This window comes from Eschrichtius robustus, chromosome 12, assembly GCF_028021215.1.
Source record: "Eschrichtius robustus isolate mEscRob2 chromosome 12, mEscRob2.pri, whole genome shotgun sequence".
In the NCBI taxonomy this organism is placed as follows: domain Eukaryota; kingdom Metazoa; phylum Chordata; class Mammalia; order Artiodactyla; family Eschrichtiidae; genus Eschrichtius; species Eschrichtius robustus.
Genome location: NC_090835.1, coordinates 34,374,400 through 34,399,863, shown reverse-complemented (window position 1 = coordinate 34,399,863; position 25,464 = coordinate 34,374,400). Strand labels below are relative to the sequence as shown.

General features: G+C 44.8%; 1 protein-coding gene across 1 annotated transcript in view; it reads left to right on the top strand.

Moving 5' to 3' along the window:
• CACNA2D3 (calcium voltage-gated channel auxiliary subunit alpha2delta 3) overlaps positions 1–25,464 on the top strand; it is a 789,028-nt gene that overhangs the window by 611,760 nt on the left and 151,804 nt on the right. Inside the window, exons 18-25 of the mRNA XM_068557675.1 lie at positions 8,287–8,370; positions 12,892–12,963; positions 13,221–13,282; positions 14,654–14,721; positions 18,733–18,778; positions 18,938–19,035; positions 20,600–20,693; positions 23,643–23,738. Of these exons, the coding sequence (XP_068413776.1) occupies positions 8,287–8,370; positions 12,892–12,963; positions 13,221–13,282; positions 14,654–14,721; positions 18,733–18,778; positions 18,938–19,035; positions 20,600–20,693; positions 23,643–23,738 (620 nt within the window). The remainder of the gene's footprint in view (positions 1–8,286; positions 8,371–12,891; positions 12,964–13,220; positions 13,283–14,653; positions 14,722–18,732; positions 18,779–18,937; positions 19,036–20,599; positions 20,694–23,642; positions 23,739–25,464) is intronic.

Here is a 25,464-nt window from a genome sequence, read left to right as displayed (position 1 = left end):
AAAGCCCTCGCACAGAAACGAAGACCCAACACAGCCATAAATAAATAAATAAATAAATAAAAATTAAAAAAAAACCAAAACTGGAATCAATTTGTGGTGCCTAATTGTACCCCGTGTTCAAAATGGTCTGACAGGTTCCACATACCCAAGAGTCTTTTGATATATAATTAACTTCTCAAAGGAATAATACCAGATAAAGTTCTGTAAATGCAAAAAAAAAAAAAAAAAAAAAAAGTGGCTTGTCAAAAGTCACAGACATACTCTCAAATTATAAAGGTCCTCTTTTTACCCTAGATATTATCTCCTAATGACTCAAGTGGTCTCTGAAATCTTTCTATCAAATCAGCTTTGGAACATGGCACATTTCCATGCTAAAGAATTTGATGCAACTTTTTGAAACTTTGAAATTCATTCTGAATGCCGTCTTGCGTCTAACCCTTGCCCAGGAAGCTTTAAGAGCATTCTGTCTCAAAAGTGTTGTAACCTATTAGAGTAGCTGTCTCCCAGGCGCCCACATGCATTTTTATTTTGTATGTAGCCTTCATGTACCCTCTTCTTTCTTCTCTGTGGGGAGGCGGTCTTTCCTCAGCATCACTCTTGCACCTCAGTCAGCAGGTCTGAAGGTGCCTCTCTCCGGTCCCATCAGAGTCCCCGTCCCCTGTCCCTTTGCTAGTGCAGCAAGTTCTTCCCACCCCAGCCACTCAGCGTGATGTTCATGTTTATGACGAGCTTGCTATTACAAGACAGACTGGCTTTTTGAGAAGGAGAATGTAAATCCAACCTCTGTGTAGTAAACCACATTTGACCTGCAAAAACGATGGTGGTGGGGCTGGCCGCCTCCTCCCCACTCACAGCGTGTGTGACTCATTTCCAGCAACTCAGAGGACACTGTTTAAGATAAAGGTCATTCGGATTTTCAAAGTGGCCAGTTAATTGTTTTAAAAAAACCCCAGCAGAGCTGTTATAGTTTTACAGCAATCAAAAGGATTTTGTAATCACACTAGGAGAGCATGTAGAACTTTTCGTCTTCGAGACACTTAAAAACATTCATTAATAAGAGCACAGTGCCTTTTAGAAAAAGGGAAAAGCTTGTTGTCTCAGCATGCCCTTGTTGCCTCTCTCCCACCTTCTGACTGCCTTTATACACACCCTCGTGGCCCTGTTTCCCTCTGGTGTATCTGGGCGTCTCATCTTCCCATGAATGCAAAGGATTTCAGCTCTGAATACAGATTCATCAGAATTTCTCTCCTGCCGTAGTGCCTATGACATCCAACCATGTGCTTATCTGAGCTGTGGTGGGGTCACACAACCAGAGGGTCACACTTTTGCTGGAAATCCTTTATCAGTGATACCATCAGGTGCTACCAGGCTTCTCTGAGGCCTTGAGTTGGATATTGGTTATTGGGTATCGTGTAAATACATATTGTATGTTAGACATGTGGCATGATCCTTAGCTTACTGTACTCACTCAGTAGTGTACTTATTCTTAACCTAAAGCTGATTCTTGCACCCCTGGCCATCAAGGTTAGTTTCAAGGCAGCCGCAGTGAGCTGGCTGTTAACAGAGACATGAATGGCTGGTGGGATTTGGTTTCCAAGGCGGTTCTGCCACCATTAACATGCTGGCTACTTGAAGTGCTATCAGTGATTGCCCTGAGTTAGTGAGTTATGAGAAGGGACCAGCTAAGGGAGGCAGTGCAGAGGGTGGTGAAGACTGGAGGCTCAGAAAGCAGGCAGAAGGAAGGAATCAGACTCCAGTGCCTGCTAGCCATGCCACTGCGTGACCGACATCCCTGGGTTCTGCGTCTTTCCCGTCTGTGAAGAATTACTCCTCTCTTGGAGTTGTGAGAATTGCAGGAGATACACACACAGCGCTTAGCACCGTGCCTGGCACAAGAAATACCCTCTTCAAGAAGAATGATAGGGAGTTGAGGGGGAAGCTAGCCAGCAGAAAAAAAACAAATTTGCTTTTTTTTTTTTTTTTTTTTTTAAAGCAGTCAGTTGGAAAGCAGAACAGATTGGTTGCTACATTTTATAAATTCCTTGCTGGAGAAACAATGAGCTCAGAAAACTGAAAACAGTAACCGCTTCAAAATACTTGCCCTTTGGGAAAGATAGCAGAATGTCGGGTGGCGATCCCTGGGTTGTGGTAGCGAGCGCAATATTTTTTCCATTTCTTGCACTTTTCATTATTGTTCAAATTTTCTAAAATGAGCAGTTGTTACATGTATAACCGGGGTGGGGGGGATCTTAAAAAACTGTAAACGCTTAAACCATTTAGACCATAGCCAGTAGAGCAGGGGCTGATACCACTGAGACTCCCTTTCCCTACGGCCATCTCCTCTGGGGCAGGACATGCTGTGACAGTCAGAGACCTTGATTTGCAAATTCTAGGGGAAGAGACCATCAGTCTGTCACAGGCCCATCTGGCCACCTGGCCTTGGGACCACGTCCTTGTTTGAGACCCTTCCCTTTGACTTTGAGAAGAATGGGCCCCCGAGCCAAGCTGAACTGCCTCTTTAAGGGACTAGAAGTATTAATAAACAGCTGTACTGTTAACAACCATTTTACCCCATGAACGTCGTCTCTAGGCATGAGCATGCTGACGTGCACTGCCCTGTCTCATCAGTTGGGGCAACATCAGCGCTTACTCGCGCTGTCTGGGTGGCAGGTTGCCCCAGCCCTGTTTGTCAGGACATCTGCTTTGCTCAACCATTTCTGTGCCCATTTGCTCCTCGTGGCGGCCCTGTGAGCTGAGTGCTCTTACCTCCATCCTGCAGAGGAGCAAGGCAGGCTCAGAGAAGTGCAGGTGAGCCCTGGGCACACAGCCTGTAGGTATAGACCTGATTTGAACCAGAGTTTCCCTCTGGGGCCCTGGCTTTTCCCTGCTCTCCTAACTGGCCTGGTGAATCGTGATCTGCAGTTGGAGGGCGGAAGATGATCCTTCTCAAACAGCTTCTCCATGCTTTCCCGAGGCTCACCTGGGCCTTGCTCAAGGCCTGATAAATAATCGGTGTCCAACAGTATTTTTGGATATGCGTACGGACAAATGATTGAATGAAAGAGTGAAGGGATGAAGAGCCCAGTGGCCATTAGGTCCTCCTCTTTTGTACATGGAGGAAAGAAGATGTGCCTCCCTTCCTTCTTCTGAAATGGCCACTTCAGCCTCTGAGACAAGAGGAGACTCGGGGCCTCGGAGGAGGTGGTGAAGGTATTCACCAGCTGAGGACCGTGACTGCCTCCCAAGAGAAACATCTGCCCAGACAAAGGCTGGCTCCCAGCCCCTGGCCACACCCCTTCTCCAGATGGCATTGGCTTTGGGCAAGGCCTCTTCCTCTCCAGTTGTGGGCCTCCCACCCCCAACTCCTTCCTTCCTGTTGGCAGCGTGGAACAGCACGTACTGTTTATCAATTATTAGCACACATAATATTTGTTTCACAGAGGCTGCATGGATGTGTGTAGCTGACTTCCTTTAGTCCTTCCCAAAGGAACACAGAGAAAGCAAAGGCATTTTTGTTTTGTTCAAACCCACATGAACATGGCCATCACCTTAGCCCATCCCATTCCGCTTCCACAGTCAGTCTGTAGGTAACACAAAGGGGCACTCACATCCAGACAATTAAACACTGCCAGAAAGGTTTTGGCACTTAACGGCAGACCCCCGATGGTCCTGCTGGCTCCTCAGATAGGTGTCCTTCTTGCCCCATCCTCCTAGGCCACAGGCTGGTTTGTGTGTTCACCACATCTGGCCTTTATTTGAAACTCCACCTCAAAGTATTTCATAGCACAGAATATCTTTCCTTATTAAATTCTCCCCCACATATTTTTTTCATAAAACAGGCACCAAAAACTACAAACCTACCCGTGGCTCTCAAAGTATCTGTTTATAAACCTTTGGAAACCGTTTGCAATTCGTTAATCATATTTTCAAAGGAAGTTACAGTTTATAGATACACTAACAAATGCCATATCCGATGCCTCAGCCCCAGTAACGAGATCCTCACGAAGGGGAAGAGGGAGTGGGGCTGGGGGACCTGGGACTCGTCCCACTCCAGATCCCATGGGAGAGGGGCAATCTGGCCTGGGAGTCAGAGGTTCGAGGGTTTAGTTCTTTTTCTGTCACTCTCTGACACTGTGGCCACACCTATGTCCTCCCAGGGGGAAAGCAGGTACAGAGGATAAGCCATGCTCAAACACAGTGGACTATCTTGATTAGCAGTGAGGTATTTTGCAAATCACTTGTTTCTAAATAATCATTAAAGTACCAGAGTTTGTGAATACGTCACTTAAAATGTATTTTAAAAATGGTTCATTTAAAAAGAAAAAAATAAAGATACTAAATATATACAAGTTGGAACTCTGATGAATACTTACACTTGAAACCCAAGCCAGCTTTAAAACAATCTTTAAAAAGGGAAGGTGGGTAATGTGGAGAGAATGTGTTGGTACGTGAAACACCCCCAAGGGTATAAAGATTTCAGGCACAGCTTGATCCAGGGACACACACGGTGCTTTCAGGACTCTCTTCATGTACTTTCTCTGCCTTCTCTGCACTGGTTTCATTCTCAGGAAGGCTCTCTCCAAGTAGTGGCAGAGATGGCCACGAGGAGCTCAAGTTCACATCCTACGGCCTTAGTGATGCTAGTAGATGGAGAGCTACTTTTTCTGGATAAATCCAGGAAAGCATACCAGACTGAGTCTCATTTGGGTTGGTATGAGTTACATCCCCAATCCTGAACCAATCACTGTGTCCTGGAGAGTTGTGGGTGTCCCTAACGTACTCAGGTCACTGGCTTCCTTCTGAACCAGGATGGTCTTGCCTTCGCTAGAACTATATTTACTGAGTGTGGGGTCCAAGGGGATTCCCTGTAGGAAAGCCAAGGTGATTACCCTGGAAAATGTGGGGGTTGGGTAGTGGTGGTCCACAGCCCAGGTGTCTTCCGAGGGGAGGTCTAGTCTCTAGCCATCTGGTAAGTTTTCTTAACGGGAGAAAAGATTAGGTGGATTTAGGGTCATCATGCTGGAGTTTGCTCATTGTCCTTGACCTGTTTTATCTGTGCAACAGCCTACTGAGTTTTTCTTTTCTTACTCAGAGTAGTCACTCTGCGACACTACTGTTTATATTTTAAAGGAGCTCACTCATTAATAAAGACCCAAATAGAAAGTATTTCATACCTATTTCACTGGTTAAGCAGACATCGTAGAGGGGCATTCCTAAAGTAGAGTTCCAGAGGGGTTATCCCCAGTCCCGTGTGTTTCTTTCAGTGCAGTTAAATTAGAGACTTGCTGGAATATGGTGACTTACAGACCGATGTGCTGGGAAATCTTCCTTCCCCTCACTCTCTAATCTCTGCCAGTTTCTTGAATACCAGTAGTGCAGTGTACTGAATTTCTTGAGTGGTTATTACCAACAATGAAGAAAGATATCTAGGAATGGTCAAAAGTCAAGGGATCTATCTCTGTGGATTCCACTTTTGCCACCTGTCATCTAAAAGGACTTGGGCTTTTTAGCACAGTTATGAAGTTTTCTGCCAGGAGAGTCTTGAGTCCCAACCTGATGTTTACTACACAAGTATCTTATGTACCAAGAGGAGGCATATGAGTGTGACTGTCTGGCACCATCATCTTCAACAAACATCTTCTGCCTCCCTATGGCTTGCGCAAGGGTGACCCAACAAATTACTGAATGGGTCTCCTTCATGTCAAGGAAATGACATAGTAGCCAGTTGTATACAGTGAGCCTGTGTCTTCATCAAGAAGGTTATGACTTTTTCAGGACTCACATTAGCTACATGCATATTAAGGGTTTATTCCATGCTGTGCCGGGAACGTGCTTGCCATTTTACATACAGTAGCTAGTTAATTGTCTCAACCTACCTTGACTGTGGAGGTATTTCTCAATTTTGCAGTTGAGAAAAAGGAAGCTCGGAGCAGCTGGGTGCCTTGCTCAGTGTCACATGCCCAGTAAGTGGCAGAACCACTGTGCTCTCCTCTTTTAACAAAGACAGGGGGACACCTTCTCTGAGGATGAAGGACCTTGGGGGTCTTTTTTAATTTCTTCAGCAGCGGTTGAAATGACATGAGGCTTAGCCGTGAAAATTTGGTCAGGGGCTGTGGGTAGGTCGGGGTGTCCTCCTCCATACTGGCTCTGTGATCTTATTTAACTTGCTGTTTAGTTTGATATTTAACTTGCTACAGGCATCATGGGCAATAAATTGACTGTAGATAGGCAGAATTAAGAGTGATAAACGACAAACAAGTCCTTGGGAAAGAACGAAGCACCGTTTAATTGACTTTACTTATCTCCTTAGGACCTTGTGCTTGCTAGGTGTCCAATAAATGTACGCTGAATAAGTGAATAAAGGAGGATTTTGAAGTGACCAGTGGAAGAACTTCCTCCAAAAGACAGTATATACCTAGCACTAGGCTATCCAAGAAACTGTGAAAGTTCTGCCTTTAATGGTCAGAAGCTGGGCTGTAGGAACTTCTGGGGTGCCTAGTGGCTCCCAGGAATGGTTCTTACCAATATGGGACTTGGGGGCCATTAGCACAGATAACAGAGGTCCAAGAATATCCAACTCTAGCTCCTCGGGGGACAAGTGGGCTTCTCAGCATCATGTGCCCCTCCCCCATCACACCTCCTCTCCTTGAGAAGAGGGTGACAGCCCTGCTGACCTCTTTCCTGTCCCACAGGCTCAGCCCCAGCCTGACTCTCTCGAGGACCAAAGCTTCTATGCACAGCGAACTTTCCATAACAGGATCCAACTGTGAATCCGCTATCGTTTACAGCGGCTTCTGAGGGAACCACTTCGCTTCCCCTTCATCTGGAGTGGATCTGATGTCATAAAACTGACCGTGACTGTCTGTTAATTGGAAACCTGAGAGAAGGGAGTGGAAGGGCAGTGGACCAAGGTGGTCAGAGCCCACTGCCCCTTCGAGGCAAGGCAGCCTTCCTGGGTGGTGAGGGTGGGTGCTCTCCAAGGACATCTCAGGGTTCCTGAAATGCAGCCCTGAGGGAAGACAAGACGGCAGGAAAACCACTGGGCCCTGTTTGGCCTCACAGTGACGGGAGATCTACCCTGTCTGGCCACTCTCCCCTAGATTCCACTGGGGGCCAGTTTGGACCTGTTTGGTTCAGTACACCAGCAGTGATTTTCTCTTTCACACCATGTGCCTTCAGCACCTGTCTCCATGGTAGCCAAGCAGTGTCCAAAATGGTAACCTGTGGATTGGGGTTCTTAAAACACCTAGAGTGATGCTGCGTCTCACTTAGAATCCTACGAACCAAATCAGAAGATGACTAATTTAGAAATAAAAGGAAAAGAGAAAAAAACTATACATACATATGTATTTTTTCCAATATGCCATCAGCCATGTCTCATGAACTGGCAAAGGGGTCGCTTATCCTGAGCCTGCAGCAGAGGGCAGACTTTCCTACATTATAAACACAGCATTAAAGGCCCTAGATACAGGAACATCCAGACGCAGGACTGTCCAGTTGATAAAATGTAGGCTTTCCAGGTGACTAACACCAGTGATTTAGGGGGAAAAAAACTAAAACCACTTTCTCTGTTATTAATGCACTCATCAGCTTTTCCAGAGAAATGCCCTAATGGCCATTAAATCTGGTAGTGATTCCCAATACCCACATGTGCTCCAGGTAAAGTAGCTGTGCTTAGCTCAGCACTCCTGTGGCCAGTGTGATAGCAAGTAGAAGATTCTGTGTGTCTGTGAAATGTTAACCAGTATGTTGAGCCCAAATGTGGAGATCAGTACTTTTGTTTCCTGGCCAAGGAGTATGAGGTAGGTATGAGGCAGGAGGGTAGGGATGGGAGAACTATAAAACACAGAGGGATATAACTAGATTTTTTTGTAAACTATGTGAGATGCCCTTTCCTGTGTCTTGAAGGGGTGGGCTTTAAAAGCGTTGGAGTCGAGGAGGAAGGTTGCGTTCCACACATAGGATGTCCAAGGAGGGGAAAAGCTTTGCTTTGCATCTGGCATGTTTAGAGGTAAGGAGTCCGCTAGGTAAATTCATAGGGAGAAAAGAATTGGCTTGTATACTCCCCCTAGCTGGGAGCACATGTTTACAGGTGACTGGCTTTGGTTTTCCTGCCACGGAAACCCCAGGACCGCCCCCGCTGCTGGGCTTCTCACCAGTACACTCCACTCACAGTCCTCAGGCGTGAACCACGACTTCGGATGGTGAAGGTTGCCCTGGCCAGTGATCTCACGGAAATGTTTTCTTTGTTTGTCATTTGTTTTCTTTCTCTTCCCCTCCTGCCAGTATGAAGAAGGGAAGAAGCGGAGGAAACCTAACTACAGTAGTGTTGACCTTTCCGAGGTGGAGTGGGAGGACCGCGATGATGTGGTAAGTGATTTGTTTTCTAGCCTGGTGAGGAGGGAGCTCCATTGTACCCTCCTCTGTACCTAGAGGCTGCCTGGGAGCCAGCCGAGAGTCCCACCAGAGGGACACCTGGCCGCCAGAGGGTCGCGGAGAGCACGGGCCCTTGTACCCGTTTGGAGTTTTGTAATGCTCCCACCCATAGGGCCACTTGCAAACGGGCCAGCCACCCTGCCTGCTTTGTGCAGCCTGCTAAAACCATCCCTTTCCAGGCTCTAGTCTCTTCTGCAGCCGATTAATCCAGACTCCTCCTCAGTGCCATTAATGGGATCTGCCTCCCTCAGGGGAGCCTGGCCGAGCCTCGCCGGGCAGCTGCACAGTCAGGGCCAGAATTCACCTGTCAGGGTGACAGCCCAGGGCTTGGCAGAGCCACTCTCCTCCTGCTTGGTTGGCCGCCCTGTTTCCAGGGCTGCCCCAGCCTTTCCCCTTTCCAGGCCACACTGCAGTAACACATGCTTGTTTCCTACACAGATTCAGTCTGTGGGACTGTATCAAAGGCTTTCCTTATGCCCACGACTTAGCCCCGTCAGTCTTCTTGTTCCTGCCTCAATAGATCAGATTTGTTAGACATGCCACCTTTTGTGAATGCAGGCAGACTGTCCTTAATTAAATCCTAACTTCCCAGGTGTTCCTATCTGGACACTTGCTCTTCCCTTTCTCTATGGATTCTTCATGCCCAGGCTATGTTTCTCTGCCTGCATCTCCCTGATTTGTCTGGAGTCCTTTCTTGAGCTTCATCATTGAGTCAGCAGTGTTTCTATCCCTCCCTCTGTCTTGCTTTCCAAAGGGATGTTGAGGGGAACCATTTGAAACCTGCAGGCTGGGCTCTCGTGCTTTCAGAAATATGTCTGGCATCACAGTCCTCTTGCTGCTTGCTTTTCTTCTCTTCACATCCTCTGCAACCTGGATGTCTCAGCTAGCATAAATCTCTGAGTTTTTTCCTTGCCTATAAAATGCAAGAGTCATATCTGTTTTAGAAATTTAACTTATTTCCTTCTTCATCTGGACTCAGTCTTTTTTAAACCCCATTCAGATAGAGTAACTTCGCTGTTTGATAAAAAGTTACTTCCTCATCCATTCTCTTTTCCCAGGTGCCAGTGACCTGACGTTGTGTCAGCTCAGTGACCTGGTAGAGTTTTATATCTTCTTGTTCTTTAAACATTGTCATCAGGATTCACGTCTGGGTCTTTGAATTGTACTGCGCCTAATGTACATGTCCTACCCTTTCAACCTGCTTCTACCAAGAAGCAAGCTAGCACAGTCCTGAGGAATGCAGTTCAGGTATTAGCCTGCCTTGGTTCAGACCCCACCTCTGCTATTTGCTGGCTGTTGGTCTCAGGTAAGCAATTATCTTCTCTACATCTCAATTTTGGTTTATTTCCTTTTTTTCCCTCAGTAAAATGAGTATGATGGCCTAGTACCTACCTCACAGAGCTGTTGTGAGTACTAAATGTGTTACTATAGTGAAAAGTGTCAACATCAACATCGTTGCATGGACGCAGTGAGCATTCTGAGTGGTAACTGTTATTAGTATTATTCTCAGCATCGTCAACCCTCATTCACATTAATGAATGTCAGTTGCTAAACTGTATCATGAAACTTTAAAGGGTGCATTCCGTTGTTTTCCTTTCTCTTTCCTCTTCACTTTATCAGCTGCTTTATTTTGACTTCACTGGATCTTTTTGTTTTCTTTCCCAGAAGGTTTGAACCCTGTCATCAACATGCTTCTCCGTCCTTTCATCTTTTACATTTTAATTGATATGGGAGGCAAGCTTGATGTTCATTCATACTTGGGAGTCCCTGCATCCAGGAAGCAGGCCCTCTGCTAGTTAACACTAGGCTGACACTCGCACTTCTCCTTTGCAAGTTACTTGAAGAGATTTATTACTTGGCTCATCTGTACCCCAGTTGTCTAGTCATCATCACCTGTGCCCAAGTTAATTTTCCATGAGCTGGTATCTCCTTTTACTAACAATGATTTGACAAATGCTTTCTGTTTCCTTGCCCTTTTCTTCCTTTGTCATCGGATTCCCAGCCTGTGCCATGTTCTTTACCTTCATCTGATTCCCAGGACTGGGTTCTGAGTGTCTACCTTCAGAGTTCCCACACCTCTAGAAAGTTCATTGCTCTTATTCTTCACCTGTTGGCCTTTGGTTGTCTCTTTGGTTTCGGTCTCTTGTCTCCTTGGAAATAAGGTACATCTGAGACATGAATTCCTTCACTACCAACGTGCTTGATTGGGAAAACCCAAGTCACCATGTCTCTCCTAGGGATTTGCACTACCTTGATTAGAGAATTCTGGAACCTATACAAAGCATCTCTGTGAAGGCTACACAAGATCCCACATGCCCATGTGTCCAGCAGTGGGGTTTGCATGTAAGTAGCAGAGGGCAGACTTTAGGTCAAGATCTGGGAAAGACCAGACAAGCAGAGCCCGCTGAGGAAGAAGCAGCATTGAGTCTGCCCAGCTGCAGAGAAGTTCTTGGAAGGACCATCCTACTTCTCTTGGCAGCTAGGATCTTGTTGAATTTAATGACCACATTTATAACATAGACCCTGTGTACTTCCAAAAAAGATGTGAGGTCATATCTGTGTCAAACAAACTGGAGTTTGAATCCTAATATTTTGAGCTATTGAAAGGGGTCTGACATTAAAGAAAAGGGAGGAGGATGATAATGAAGATGATGATGATGCTGGTGAGGATGATGACACAGGACAGGTAACATCTATTGAATGCTCAGGGGTTACCAGGCACTCTTCTACATATGAGCTCATCTAGTTCCCACTACAACTTGATGAGACAGTCTGTGCTGTCATTAGTTCCAGTTTGCAGGAAGAGAATCTGAGGCACAGAGAGGGTAAGTGATTTGTTCAAGATCATAAACCTCTGGCCCCAGAGTCCATTTCTGAACTCCAGGGCTATCCTGCCTCAGTGTTCAATAAGTGTAATCTATTTCCATTATAACTGAAGAAAAGGGAAAGACTAGACTAATCATCTAAGCATCTGCCTCCAGAAAGCATTAGTGACCCTGGCCTTGGACCCTCCCAGGTCCTGACGCTGATTGTTCTGTGCTACTGGGAGTTGGGGGTGGGGTGGCACTGAGGCATGGAGAAGCTTACCTAATCTCTGACTTGCCTGGGGAATGTGAGAGGGGAAGGTCCCAAATGGCTTTAGGCAGGCACCAGAAAGAGGAAAAATGAAAACCATGTCAAAGATAAATCGAGCCGTTCTTAAGAGTTAGAAAGTAGACTTAATTAGGACCAGCTCTCCCCATCCAAAACCACAAAAGTTAAAATGGGAAAATATTTCCAGAAATGCCCATTATGTGTTGTTAAAAAATATCTAGAGTAAAATATATGTTTTATTTTATACGTGCCTCCAGCTAAAAATTATGCTTTTACCCTCTCTCACAGAAGATGAGAATATGAACCCAAATCTAGACAGCCCCACATCAAATTTAGGTTGCTTGCAAGCACTGTAGTTCTCTATCAGCCAGATCTTATTCAAGCTCCTCAAAGGAGAAAAAGAAGGGAAAGAATTAAAAAATAAAAATAAGAAAATAAAAACAAGCCGTGGGGCTGGGAAAGAGCCTTTCCTGACAGGCTGTGGCATGTCAGCATTTGCTCCTATTTCATTAAATGGCTTTCCCGTCGTCTCCTATTGGTGCCCATGACGGCACATCTTTCATCACTGTGTCTGCTGTCCTTCTCTGAACTCACGGAAGGGCCACAAGTGATTAGCAGAGATCAGCCAGGGGTGGGGGAAGGGAGGGAGGCTCACCGTTCCCAGATGGGACCTCCAAAAATCAAATACAGGGTCGCCCTATTCACTGCCCATCGGCCTCAGCCAGGCCTTTCACTGGCCCAGGTTTCTCAGAGTATTTGAAGATGATTCATGCTGTGAAAAACTAATCCCTGTCTTCCAAATGGTTGGCTTTTTAAAACAAAACAAAACAAAACAAAAAAACTACTGTGTAGGAAAATATCTTTAACTTGATTATGTTTTGAAAAATGATTTCTCCATGACAAACCAATACCCTTTTTGAAAAAGTAACTCGTCTCCCTTGCTGCTTTTTTTTTTTTTTTTTTTTTTTTCCCCCTTGCTTCTTGAGTGTTTTAGCATTTGCTGGGGGTCCGTTCTCTGACTCTCAGGATTTGTCAACATTGTACAGGCTTTTTTGGTCATTGTTGCCCAGAGGTTTACACGAGCACCCCAAATTGAAGTTGATGGTCATTTATTTATTGTTGTTAACCTCTCTCCCCCTGGACAAGAGCGGTTGGGTGTTTATTCTTCTGAAGCCCCATTTCAGAGGTCTGAGTGTAGTATGCAGACTTACTGCAAAAGTACCCCAAGAGTCAATGGGGAAACAGCCCAGCTCTGTCATGCACAAGCCACCAAATGTGCTCCCAAGCTGGAGGGTGGAAGGTGTCCAAGACAGTATGGTAACCCTGGGAAGAACTAACTCCAATTTTCTTTTATCGTTTTAGTTAAGAAATGCCATGGTGAATAGGAAGACGGGGAAGTTTTCCATGGAGGTGAAGAAGACAGTGGACAAAGGGGTACATTTTTCTCAAACATTCTTGCCGCTTAATTTAAAACAAACCACTGTGAAAAATTAGCTTTGAAAGCTCTATCTGGAGTAAATATCTTTCGCTGAGATCATTTTTCTCTTGTCTTTACTTATCTCAAACAAGATTCATGTAGTACTGTTAACCTGATCATAGTGTGTCCATTTATTTTTATTTATTTCTGAAAACTTCACCTAGCAGACTAACCATGTTTTCTTTTCTCTACGACTTTTTTTTTTTCAATCTAGAAACGGGTTTTGGTGATGACAAATGACTACTATTATACAGACATCAAGGGTACTCCTTTCAGGTAGAGCTGACCATAATACATGGACATTCCATCAGACCCATCAGTTGTGTTTGTACAAAACCTGCTGACGCTTTCAGAGCTCATCATCTGAAGATAACCAAACACCCTGCCGAAAGGCCGGAAAGAGTGAGGAAGGGGCTTTTCCCAGGCTGCTTTTGCTTTTGTTTTCCAGAAGGGGGAAGATGGTTCAGGCTCACCTAGGAGAACTCACTCAATTTGTCATGGCTTTGCATCTCATTATCAAGCAAATAAGCTTCTGGGGTTCTAACTAAGGGTAGATAGATAAATTCAGAGGGTTACCAGGGTCCTTAACCATCTAACTTGCTGCCTTTTATTTCCATGATCCTTCACACTTGGAGGTAGCATATTCATCCCTACATGTTGTGCTTCCGTTTTAGTTTCTCTGAACTGTTCTGTGCTTGTCTGCCTTTGAATCCTGTTATTTCTCTTTGTAACAATCCTGAAAAATGCATTTGCCCCCTTGCCTGCTTTCAGAAGTGTATGTGGCATTCTAAAGTTTCCTGCTATTAACTTAGTGTGATAACACTTTTCGTAAAAAGTTACGTTGGTAGGGCTTCTCTGTGTTCCTGAACTGGTGCCTTGCAGAGCTAAGGAGAGAAAGAATTTACTAACTATAGATTAATCTTTAAAAAAAAAAAAAAAAAAATGTGGCATTGTTGTTGTATACGGCCAGGGATCATGGGTGGATTCCATTTGGAGCCAGAACAGTTGATGGAACACATGACTGCTAAGTGGGTTTACCAAACGAAGAGACTGTGTTATCAAAACATACTCTCTGACTTTAGGCAATGAAGGAAGGAGCTTAAATCAAGACTTTTGAGAGTGTGAGAGTGTGAAAAATCTATCAGACAAGGGAGAAGGTTGGGCAGAGAAGCCCACCATACAGTCATGTAGCTACGTTCAAGTGGCAGTGGAAGTGTTCATTTTTGCCATTGAGAAGGGGTTAATTTTCCCTCGTCCCAAACTCTACAGTCTGGAAAGAGCCGTGTGTGGCTGAATGTAGGGCAGGGGTGCATAAGGTGGTAGTGAAGAGCAGGACACGTAGCTCTTGCAAGAGCATCCAGAAGAAGGGCTTGCTAGAAGGGCTTGTAGGAGTTGCCACACCTCTTTAAACACACGCGGGAGCCGCCCATTGCTGTTGCACTTCCAATCAGAAATTACACTGAAGCAGCTGATTGAATCTAAGAAACACCAACGCCAACTATAATCAGTGGGGTTTTGAAAGTAAACTTGAAAAAAATTGTTTACAGAACATGAAATGGAAATGTGAAAACGGAAAATAAAGTTCACCTGCAAGTCTATTCCAGTCAATGTCATGGATTTCAAGGTCTGCTTTGTTTCTCTGCACAGTTTAGGTGTGGCGCTCTCTAGAGGCCATGGGAAATATTTCTTCCGAGGGAATGTAACCATTGAAGAAGGTGAGATGCTGCCTTCATCCATCTTATCCTTTTGTGTGGGAAGAAAGCCCTGAAGCCAGCTATTGGGTTAGCTGAAGAATTTGCTCATCTATCCAACCCTTATTCCAATCCCTGGACATGTGACTCAACCATTTACCCACCTGATGTTACCTTGCTCTCCTAGACTGATTCAGAATGGTGGGACTCCCAACTAGTGGTGGCCTTCCTTATGATTCCATTTATTTATGTTCTGCTTTCATCCACAAAGTTGTTGAGGCAACTCATAGGAATCATCCATCCACCAACTGTATTCTTCTCATACAAAAAAAGTTAGTACCAAGAAAAATACGAATTAGTGTAAAAACTCAAGCCCAGGAAAAGAAAAAGAAAAGAGAGGTGTGCGAGCCTTAGTCTTCTACACAGTTGAGCCACAAATTTCACTTGTGTTTCAAGGCAGCCTGGGTCCAAGGGAAACGTGATCATTCAAATGATTTAGTAAGTCAGAAACCCGCACTTCCTGCAGTGGAAGTGTGGAGTCTTAACCACTGGACTGCCGGGGAAGTCCCTCTTCTTGTCTTCATAAAGCACCAGTGCACTGGAAACTCCCAGTAAATGGTAGCAGTTGTTACAGCCCTTTAAACTTTAAAACTGCTCTCACCCCCATACTGTCCTTTTCATCTCCCAACAACCTAGTAGCTCAGAGAAGTTATCTTTCCCAGTATCACCAGCTCACAAGGAGGAGTAGGACTGACCTCTGAAAGGCTTCACTCCCAGAGTGGCCTTGAGTTAGTCACTTGCCCAGCCTAGGTGTTCTGTTTTGCATCTTGACAGAGAAGGAGTTGGACCAGACCCGTGCTCTTTGTGGGTATTCTCAGGGAGTGTGGCCAAGAGTGGGAAGGTCAGTTACAAGCTGGGTTTTAATGTGTTAGAGCTGGTTACAAATGAGTTTGGTGAACTTCCAGAAGCTAGACCGCCTTGTGGCGCACTCTGATGATGCAGTGGAGAATGAAGAAGGAGATTGGAAGTCCCTGAGATGCCAGGTTTCATAGATGGCCTTCTGGTCTACTCCTGAGTGTCCCTGCATTGTTTCATGGGTTTTGGGTTTTGTCTCCCAACTGACTGTGAGATCTTAAGGAACAGGAAGGAGAGTGAAGAGGTCATCTTGACCGGGGCAGAACCCAGAGTATGCCCACTGCAGAGATAATCAATCATGTGCTCCCTCTTCCTAGAGACAGGCAAGAAAAAACAGGCAACGTTGTGATTTGGGCAAGATACTCAACAGGATGTATTCTCAGGGATCATTTTTTTTTTTAACTTCTTTAATTTTCTGGCTCCATGAGCCATGTGTGGCTCTGTGGATGTCACTGCTCATGAAGACAGAAAATTCACATCTAAGCCATCTGAGGTCAAGATGAGGAAATAGCTCATGGTCAGAACAGTAAAAGGAGAGATTGTTAATGGATTGTTCGCTTCTCTTGTGTTCATTCCCTTAGTCAATGGACCTGACCCTCCATCTTCTCTCTCTCCCTCACACACACACACACACACACACACACACACACACACACAGAGTTGTTTTGCATTGTTTTTTGGATCATTTCTTCATTTCTTTAGCCACTATCATCTTCTGTCAGGCTAAGAGCTCACACAGAGAGAATTTCAGAGCCAACTGCAACCATCATGCAAGAAATTAGTTTGAATCCTAGGCAAGGGGAAGAGTGTCTGGTTATCCACACAAATGAGGTCAGATCTTCCTTTCTCTGTTGGTCCTCTGTAAATAGGAGGGCTTCCAATCCTGCCAGCTTTGCTGAGTGACAGAGCCTGAGAAAGCTGCTTCCCCTGGGCTAACTAGTAGAGGGGCTTGTCATCCGTAAAGGCCATGGCTTGATTACCATTCTGCTCTGTTCTTAAAGAAGGCAGGAGTTTCTTGGGGATGGCGACCGCTTCTGAAGGTTGTCCCATGAAAAATGCTCTCCCATAGACAGTAGGAATTTTCAACCTGCTTTGACAATGGCAGGTATTACAAAGATGGTGAACAGGCTGATTTTGCTCAAAATGTAAGGAGTTGCTACTGAGGTTGAAGGTATAGGCTGTAGTTCTACCTGCTGAAATCGTTTCTCTTCTGAATCTCCTTGACACTTTGTCTTTATATATTTGTAGTACACAGTACTTGTTCAATAAATTAGAGCTTATGTCATTATTGTCAGCATTATCAATCAAACAGCAGGTGTGATTTTGTCAGGAGGATCAAAATCGGAGGTGAGAGAGTTAGAGAACAGTCATATTTCCTTGGTGGCCTAGGAACTCAGAGAGGAAGCAGTCAAAAAGATCTTCCCTTCAGGGTCTCATTGATAGGTCCTATGAAATATAGGCAGAGAGGGCTTTGCAGATGAAGGTTGATGAGAACAGAAACTAGAAATATATTATATATAGAATTGATATCATTAACCCAGTATTCCAGGAAGGTGAGATCCCAGCTCAGGGCCTCTTCACCTGTGGTTTCTTCTGCTACAAGCACTTCAGTTACTACGTGGTTCTCTCCTCACCTCCTCCAGGTCTTTGCTTAAAGTCACTGTCTCAGTGAAGCATCCTGACTCCCACAGTTAACAATGAAACTCTTTCCCTCATCCCTCCCCATCTCTTGGTACCCCCTCTCCTTGCTTCATTCTCTTTCTTAACTTCATAGCCCTCACTACTGATAGGCTATGTATTTTAACTTTATTTACTTATCTCTTTTCTGCCGCTAGAAAGTAAATACCATGAGAGCAGCAGTGATTTTTGTATTGGTCACTGCTATGTTCTCAGGACCTAGAATAGTACCTGGCACATAGTGGATGCTCAGTAAATATATGGAAGGAAGAATGGGAGGGAGGGAGGGAGGAGTGGAGGGAGCAAGAAAGGGAAGAAAGGATGGATGGATGCATAGATTGTCCTAGGGACTAATCACTATTCCATTCAACCCTCTCATGCAGTCTGTGAGTTAGGCACTATTACCCACATCTTCTGACTGGTATAAGTCAAAGAGTTGAAGCGACATTCCCAACATCATTCAACCAGAAGGTGTTGGAGCCAGGATATGGCCACTTGGGTCATATGGTATGATATTCTATATAATTCATTGCCTACTTCCTATAAAATCGAACAGGAGTGTGTGATGATAGTTCTAGTATTTTGCTATTTACTTTGTACATTTGTATTTGAGGAGGAAACTGGAATCCTGAGTGCAGTAAGATACTGTTGGTCACTTGGGAAACTGACATCTCAAAAATTGGAGTTCCTGAGGTTGTCACTCAGAAGTGTTTGTCTGCTGATGACCCATCAAAATGAAGTCACATGAAGACACAAGGAAAAAGAGTGATTTCACAGAGTTAGGGTGTCTCGGGTATTCTATATATAAAAACTCCCCAATTCCCTGCAGGCCTCAGTTCTCCTAGCTATCTCTCCAGACTGATGATTCATTTTAACTTAGCATGCTGTATCAACTAGCAATTTTTGCTGGTCAAAAACAGTTGAGTATTGGCAATCTCATATCATTCAACCTATAATTTCACCCTCACAACCACCTGTCAGTTAGGGACTATTATTATTACTGTTTTGCACATGAAGAACGAGTAAATCAACCTCTGCTAACATCACACAGGAGTTTAGTGGCCCACCCAATTTCCCAACTCAGGCTGTACTGTACAGGCCTCCAAAGTTGGTGTCTCCACCGTCTTGCTAAGCTTCTCTCCCAGGACTCACTGGTGCATCATTTATCTTCAGGGAGCTAAGGCTTTCCTGGGAGACTGCCAGGGAAAGTTGCAGTGGTGGCTGAGTGAGGTGGACATGGGGGGAAGGTTCTGCCTGGGAAGAGAACTTGTTTCCTATGTGCAAAGTCCCTTTTCTCAGGCAGATATCTTTGGGGTTGATGTCTACCCTTAACCCCCACCCCCCATGGCCTTGCCCATTTGAAGCACAGGAGAGGATGAGGGGGGTGGTCAGTGCCCCACACAGATGGTACTTACTCATGATTCCCTTCTCCTTGACCTCCAGGCCTGCATGACTTAGAACACCCTGATGTGTCCTTGGCAGACGAATGGTAAGAGTGGAACAATTCTTCCTCAGCATTGGTGTTTATCGCCCTCTTTGATTTCAAGTTGTCTGTACTCCCTTGCCCAGTTCTCCTGGTTCAAAGGCAAAGGAAAGTGATGCCATAAATATGTACATGTTCTTGTTTTGGGCCATGTCACATTCCTAGGTCCTACTGCAACACTGACCTACACCCAGAGCACCGTCATCTGTCTCAACTAGAAGCTATTAAGCTCTACCTCAAAGGCAAAGAACCTCTGCTCCAGTGTGAGTGTGCTTCCAGATGCATGTGTGTGTGCCTATGGCGGTCAGACGGTGGTGGGGGGTGTGTGCGTGAACTCAAGACCATATTTCCCCTCAGTTTTCATGGGAAGCTTTGCTTTGGCAGAGATGATTAAATCCAGCCAAATGTCTGCTTCCTGTAGGAACAGGAAAAGGAATGTGGGTTACCAAGAGTCATGCAGAATCCCCAATCCCAGTTTAACCCTTCACATTGGATTTGTCCCCTTCCCAAACCATTTAGTCAAGCACCTGAGTAACATGAAAATGTTTCAACTGGGAGGGGACTGTCAATATCTGCTTTTTTATTTTACAAAGAGAAACAAGGGCTGGAAACAGGACTTGTCTCATCCAAGGCCATAATCTAGGCCTCCTGGTTCTGTCCGGTGTGGGATTGCCACTGTGACATGTTGCTTCTTGCACTGTATATTCTGCTGCCCCTCCTCCTACAGAGTGCCCTCTGAGGGAGCTCAGTGAGTCAGAAATGGCCAGTAGCTGGTGAGGGGGGCAGGGAAAGTGGGGCAGGGAGAGAGCAGCAGCAGGCCTGATGCTCACCGAGTGCAAGAACGGTCCCTGAACGAGCATAAATTAGTTCCAGTAGCTAATATATGGATGTATGTATATATATCCATATACAGTATGTGCCATTATTGTCATTACTTTGTATATTAAGATTTATATATATGGTATAATATATATTATTCTACAACTTGTGTTTCACTCATTATACATTATATTTTTTAGATATATTTGTGTTGATCATTTAGCTCTGATGCATTTATTTGAATTACTATATAGTATTCTACTACGTAACTATATATCTCAGTTTATTCATTGTCTTTTTGATGGTGAGTTGTTTCCAGTTTTTGCTTTTACAACAAAGCTGCACTGTCTTCTTGGCCACCAGCTAAGGTGATGACTGGCCTGCTGTAGGTGATAAAGCTGTAGGGCTTTAGGACGCCTCTGCTAGACTCATGATATCCTCCTGATTCCTTGGCCTCTTCCACAGAGCTCTATCAAGAATTCATTTGGATAAGGACAGATGTCCTACTATAAAATGAAAAAAAAAAAAAAAATCTTAGATGGAAGGAATGACAAAATAAGAGTCCCAGAAGTTCTTAAGCTATCATATCCCTTTCCCTTACAACCAGGATCAGGGCCCTGAAGAACTGCAAATTTTGATAGAGGACAGAAATGGGGATGAAAAGAGCAAACTGAGGAGTGCTGCCTTCTGATCTCCGAATCCCAGAGTTGGCGTGCTGGTCTATGGCATGAACTACTAGATGGGGAGGGAAAGTAGAAAACTGAAGCGTGAGACACCCAAGACTCTCAACTTACTATCGTCTCATCCAAATGCTTTGGGGGCCCTTGTATTGCAGCATATCAGGTGTCAGAACTGTTTCATATTTTCAGCTGGTGGGAGGTTAACGCAGGAACACACCATAGGAGAAAGTAGCCTGTAGATACTGTAAAATGAGCCCAGTGAGCACTTCTCATGCTACAATTTCGGGTCTAGCCAAAGCCATCTTCTCAAGTCTATCCCTCCCAACAGGTGATAAAGAATTGATACAAGAAGTCCTTTTTGATGCTGTGGTGAGTGCTCCCATTGAAGCCTATTGGACCAGCCTTGCCCTCAACAAATCTGAGTAAGTGGTTGCACGTGTCCCCCTTTCACGGCCATTTCCCCACAAGCCGTCCGAAATATGGTTATGGTTTAAAGAACTAAACTGTTTTAGGAGGCTGGTGTTAAAGTTCTTTAATTTTCCCCAAAGCTCCAAACCACAAGAGCTAGAGCAGATTAGCGGCTCTGGCTTGGATGGCAAGCTCCTGGGTTTGACATATAATTTGTTTGAGTTTTAACATTACATGAAATTTGGTATGCTGAGGTAGGGTGACACTTCCGAGAGAGAGGGAGGCGGAAGGAGCATTTTGCTTCCTGCCCTGCCGTGGCTCTCTCACCTTCACCGTCTAGAGGGAACTTGGGATCTGGGCCAGGCTAGGTTGCGAGGAGGACAGGGAAGTGAGAGCTCTATTTCATTAGGGTGTCAGATATAACCCTGCAGTTCTATTTCTGAAGTGGAGGTTGTAGGGGGAGGAGGGCAGGCAACGGTAGTTGTTGTCAAAGACTAGGGTGAGAACTGCTTCAGCAGCTTATTTTTAATATTAATACTAGTATTTTACTATTTTAAGTAGGCTGTTAACAATTAAAAATAAGAAAAAAAATTATTCCTTTTTCCTTATACCTTCATGTCATACATTATTCAGTTCTCTCTCCTTTTTTATTCTTTATTAGTTCCTTTCCTTTTTTTATCTTCCCTTTTGTATATTTTCCTATATCAGGTCTATTATTCATTCTGTTCTCATTTTCATTCATTCATTCATCAGATATTGACTGCACGTCTGTTATGTTCCAGGCACTGGGCTAGGTATTGGTGAAATCGAGGTAACTCAATCAAACACAGTCCTCACCAGCATGGTACCTGTGATATATAGTGTGCTATATGATTAAGAATTGTGATAACTATGAAGGAAAATTAGACATGTAGACAGTAACAAGAACTAGAGTGGAGACAGAAGACAAGAAAGGCTTTTCTGAGCAGGAACTAGTTCAGGGGTTCCCTGGGAGCATTCCGGGGAATTGGAACAGTATGTGCAAAGGCCCTGAGGTGAGAGAGTATTTGACATGGTTGAGGAATTTAAAGAAGGCCAACAGAACTGAAATGTAGAGGGTAGGCTGGAAGATGTCAAGAGACAAGGGTACAGTAGGGCCTGGTGGTTCAGGACCTTGGGAATCAGATTACGGATTTTGGCTTTTATACTCAGGATACTGGAAAATCATTGAAGAATTTTAAGAACGACATTTTAAGATTTTAAGAAGGAGATGATCAGATTTGCATTTTTAAAAAAGACCCTTCTACTGCTATGTGGATAATAGAATGTAATGGGGGTAAGAAAAATAGTAAAGGCTCCTACAGCAGTTCAAGGGATTTGCCACTTGGACCAAGGCCGTGGCAGTGGGCACAGAGAGAAGGGATGTACTTGTGGCATGCTTTGGAAGTAAGACCCCCAGGACTTGGTGATGGGTTCATGGTGTGAGGGGAGGGAGGCTGAGCTGTCAAGGATCATTCTCAGGTTAATGACATCAATACTTGGGTAGATAGTGGTGCCATTTCCTAGGACAGGAGACAATGAAGGAAGAGCAGGTTTGGGACTGGACATGGCCAGAATTCTTTTCTAGACATTTTATAGTTAAAATGACTCCTAAGCATAGATGTAAGGTAGGTAGTTTAACACATGAGTCTGGACTCCCAAAGATATAACCACTCTCATTATATTTGGGGGTATCCTTGGACTGCTTACCTGCATGGATCTTATTCCCTGGGAGGTTTGGAAAGAGTCAAAGCCTTTCCTGTGATTGCATTCTCTAGTGGAAATGTTTCTTTTAGGTTCTCATGAAACACAAAATCCTCTGGAAAGATTGCTGATTCACCCCTAACAGATGCTAAGGATTTCCAAAATGGTAGCTTGCTTTGTAGTCCACATCTGTAACTGATTGGGCAGCCTGGCTTTCCAATTTGGTGTAGGCTACAAGCAGAAACAAATGCATAATGTTTGTTTTGATTCATCCCTTAAATACTTAAAGGTAGTATTGACCACTTTGACAACCATCAGAGATCAAGTAACTAAATTATCTTATACTGAAGACGACATGGATAAAGCTTTGAATCAAATTGCTACTAGCATCTAGGGCAGGGAAGCAAACTCAGGAATCAGTATTCTCTTCATATTTTTTTGTAGAATAAAATTGTATATTTGTGGAGAAAGACCATTTGCTGTTTTTTTGAAGAAGTATCCACTGAGAAAACCCTGAAGAACATGTTCAAACGTATAAAATTTGCCTTGAATGTTGGAATAAAATCTTTGGTGAATTTTCAAATGAGTTTTCTTTGCTAAGGCTGTCCTCAGAGTTCCTATGTGTGGCATCCTGTAGGGCTATTTACAGAAGTCATTTCTTTACTCATCCCTCTGGCGTTGGTGGTGAGGATAAGGCCTATTCTTTAGTAGAAGTTACCAGTTGGTGCCCCCAGAATGGTGTAGAATTCAAGTGCTAAACATTTCTAGGCTGTGGGATACTACAGACTTGAGTCAGTGACTCAGTTGCTTCTTTTCGCTAATGGCAGATTCCACTAACGGTCTCAGAACCAAGAAGAGACTTGGTAGCATCAGTGCAAAAAGCTAGCTCTAAGGCTTTTTTTCCTCTCCTTAAAGTTGGCCTGCTCTTTCTGAACTTGCACCCAGAACCTTGAGATAAAGGTGTGTTTCTTTAGCGTTCGGGATGCATTTATTTCCTCATGCTGCTTTTTTGGTCATGGACTTCTTACTTTTTCTGGCAAGAATTACCACGAAAACTTTTGTAAGGAATAAAGAGTTTGCATCCTGTGTGTGCATGTGTGCGTATGTTTCTATCATTTCTCCCAAAATTTCAGGCTTCAAGACCGTTATTTCGTAAAACATTCCATGAGTCTTAAAATGCAGAAGCCATTATCTGCTTACTGTCTGGCAGAATCCCCCTGATTCCTTCTGCTCTGTTTCAGGAATTCTGACAAGGGTGTGGAGGTGGCCTTCCTCGGCACTCGCACGGGCCTCTCAAGAATCAACCTGTTTGTTGGGGCCGAGCAGCTCACCAATCAGTAAGTAGGGAGCTCCTGAAGTGGGACATTGAAAGGGAAGCTTCTACCATTTATTGATTCCACCAGCAGTAGAAACAAAATTCAGGCCACCCCAGGCCTGTTGACATTTTTCCTCTCCGTTCTACCTCGGGGGCCGCAGTGTGTGTGTTCACCTGCCCATTGTTGGCCCTTCCACGACTCTGTGTTTTTCACGCTTGTTGGCTTCTGTCCACTGTCCTGGAGTCCTCTCCTGCCCTGGTGAGTCATTTCGCTCAGCTCTGGAGATGGTGTGGCTGGTAAGGGAGCAGCCAGTGGGAGGACTCACTCACCTCCTGACAAATGACTGGAGGGCATTCAGCTGTCCCGCAGGTCTGCTGAGGAATTCCTGCCTGTCCCGAGAAGCAGTGTTTCAAGTCTGGTGTTTATTTGTTTGTGTACGTTTTAGTAAATCTCTGTGCCTCAGCTCGGAGCCTGAGGGCCTGTAGAGCCCCACACTCGGGAGCAGGCATTCTGGTGGCTCTCGGGTTTGACAATGTTTCCTTGTTCTTCTAAAGAGACCCAGATGGACAGTGGGCAGAGTGTCACCAGGTTCAGTACCCAGATGCCTTTTTAAATTATTTTTATTTATTTATTTATTTATTTATTTTTTTGGCTGCGTTGGGTCTTTGTTGCTGCATGCGAGCTTTTCTCTAGTTGCGGCGAGCGGGGGCCACTCTTCATTGCAGTGTGCAGGCTTATTGCAGTGGCTTCTCTTGTTGTGGAGCACAGGCTCTAGGTGCACGGGCTTCAGTAAGTGTGGCACACGGGCTCAGTAGTTGTGGCTCGCGGGCTCTAGAGCGCAGTCTCAGTAGTTGTGGCGCATGGGCTTAGTTGCTCCACGGCATGTGGGATCCTCCCGGACCAGGGCTTGAGCCCGTGTCCCCTGCATTGGCAGGTGGACTCTTAACCACTGCGCCACCAGGGAAGCCCTCAGATGCCCTTTTAAACCACTGCTCGGCCCCTGTGTCTGTCTTCAGAGAGCCACAGGGTCTTAATTCTTCAAATTGGTGTTTGACCAGAGCTGGTGTGAGCCTGGGAAGTCTTTCCTGAGCCCATTAATATGTTTTCTCAATTTCTTTTCTCTGAAGTAAGAGACATTATTAGGCCAGGGATGAATGGAGCCTGAGATTCAGAGAGTTTGCAAAGTGTGTGTTCGTGATTCCAGAGGTTACCATGGAACTTCACAAATCCTGACCTTCAGGGTCCCTGGTGGGGGGGGGAGGTGGGAATAACCAAGGCACAGGGTGGCCACCAATTTGAGAGGGCTTGGCCCATCAGGAGCCCAATGAGGAAACACTCCTGTCCCATTAAGCCCAGCTTAGCTGTGCTCTTGTGTCTCTTAGATGAGGCCCGGACACCCACCATATGATCTTTTAAGACCAGGTCTGGTAAGTGGCAGATCCATAGATTTTTGGATGTTTTATGAACTGGCTTTTAATTCCCATCTGAGGACTCTTTCTTCCTCAGCTTCTCAAATTTGTCATTTATGAAGTTGACTATAGTTGTGACTTGATTCTTTTCAAGTCCTCTTTACCCCTGTACCCCCAAACAATTACTTTAACAGAAGGCAAGTTCCTAGGAAGGACTACAAGTGTTGGGATACACATCGCCTTCTCCTTTTAGGACCCAGAGAGGCAAAGGGAGACACAGGAATAGACTTTCTAATGCTCAGAGAGAATAACTGTTGTATGTTTTGAGATTAAGACAA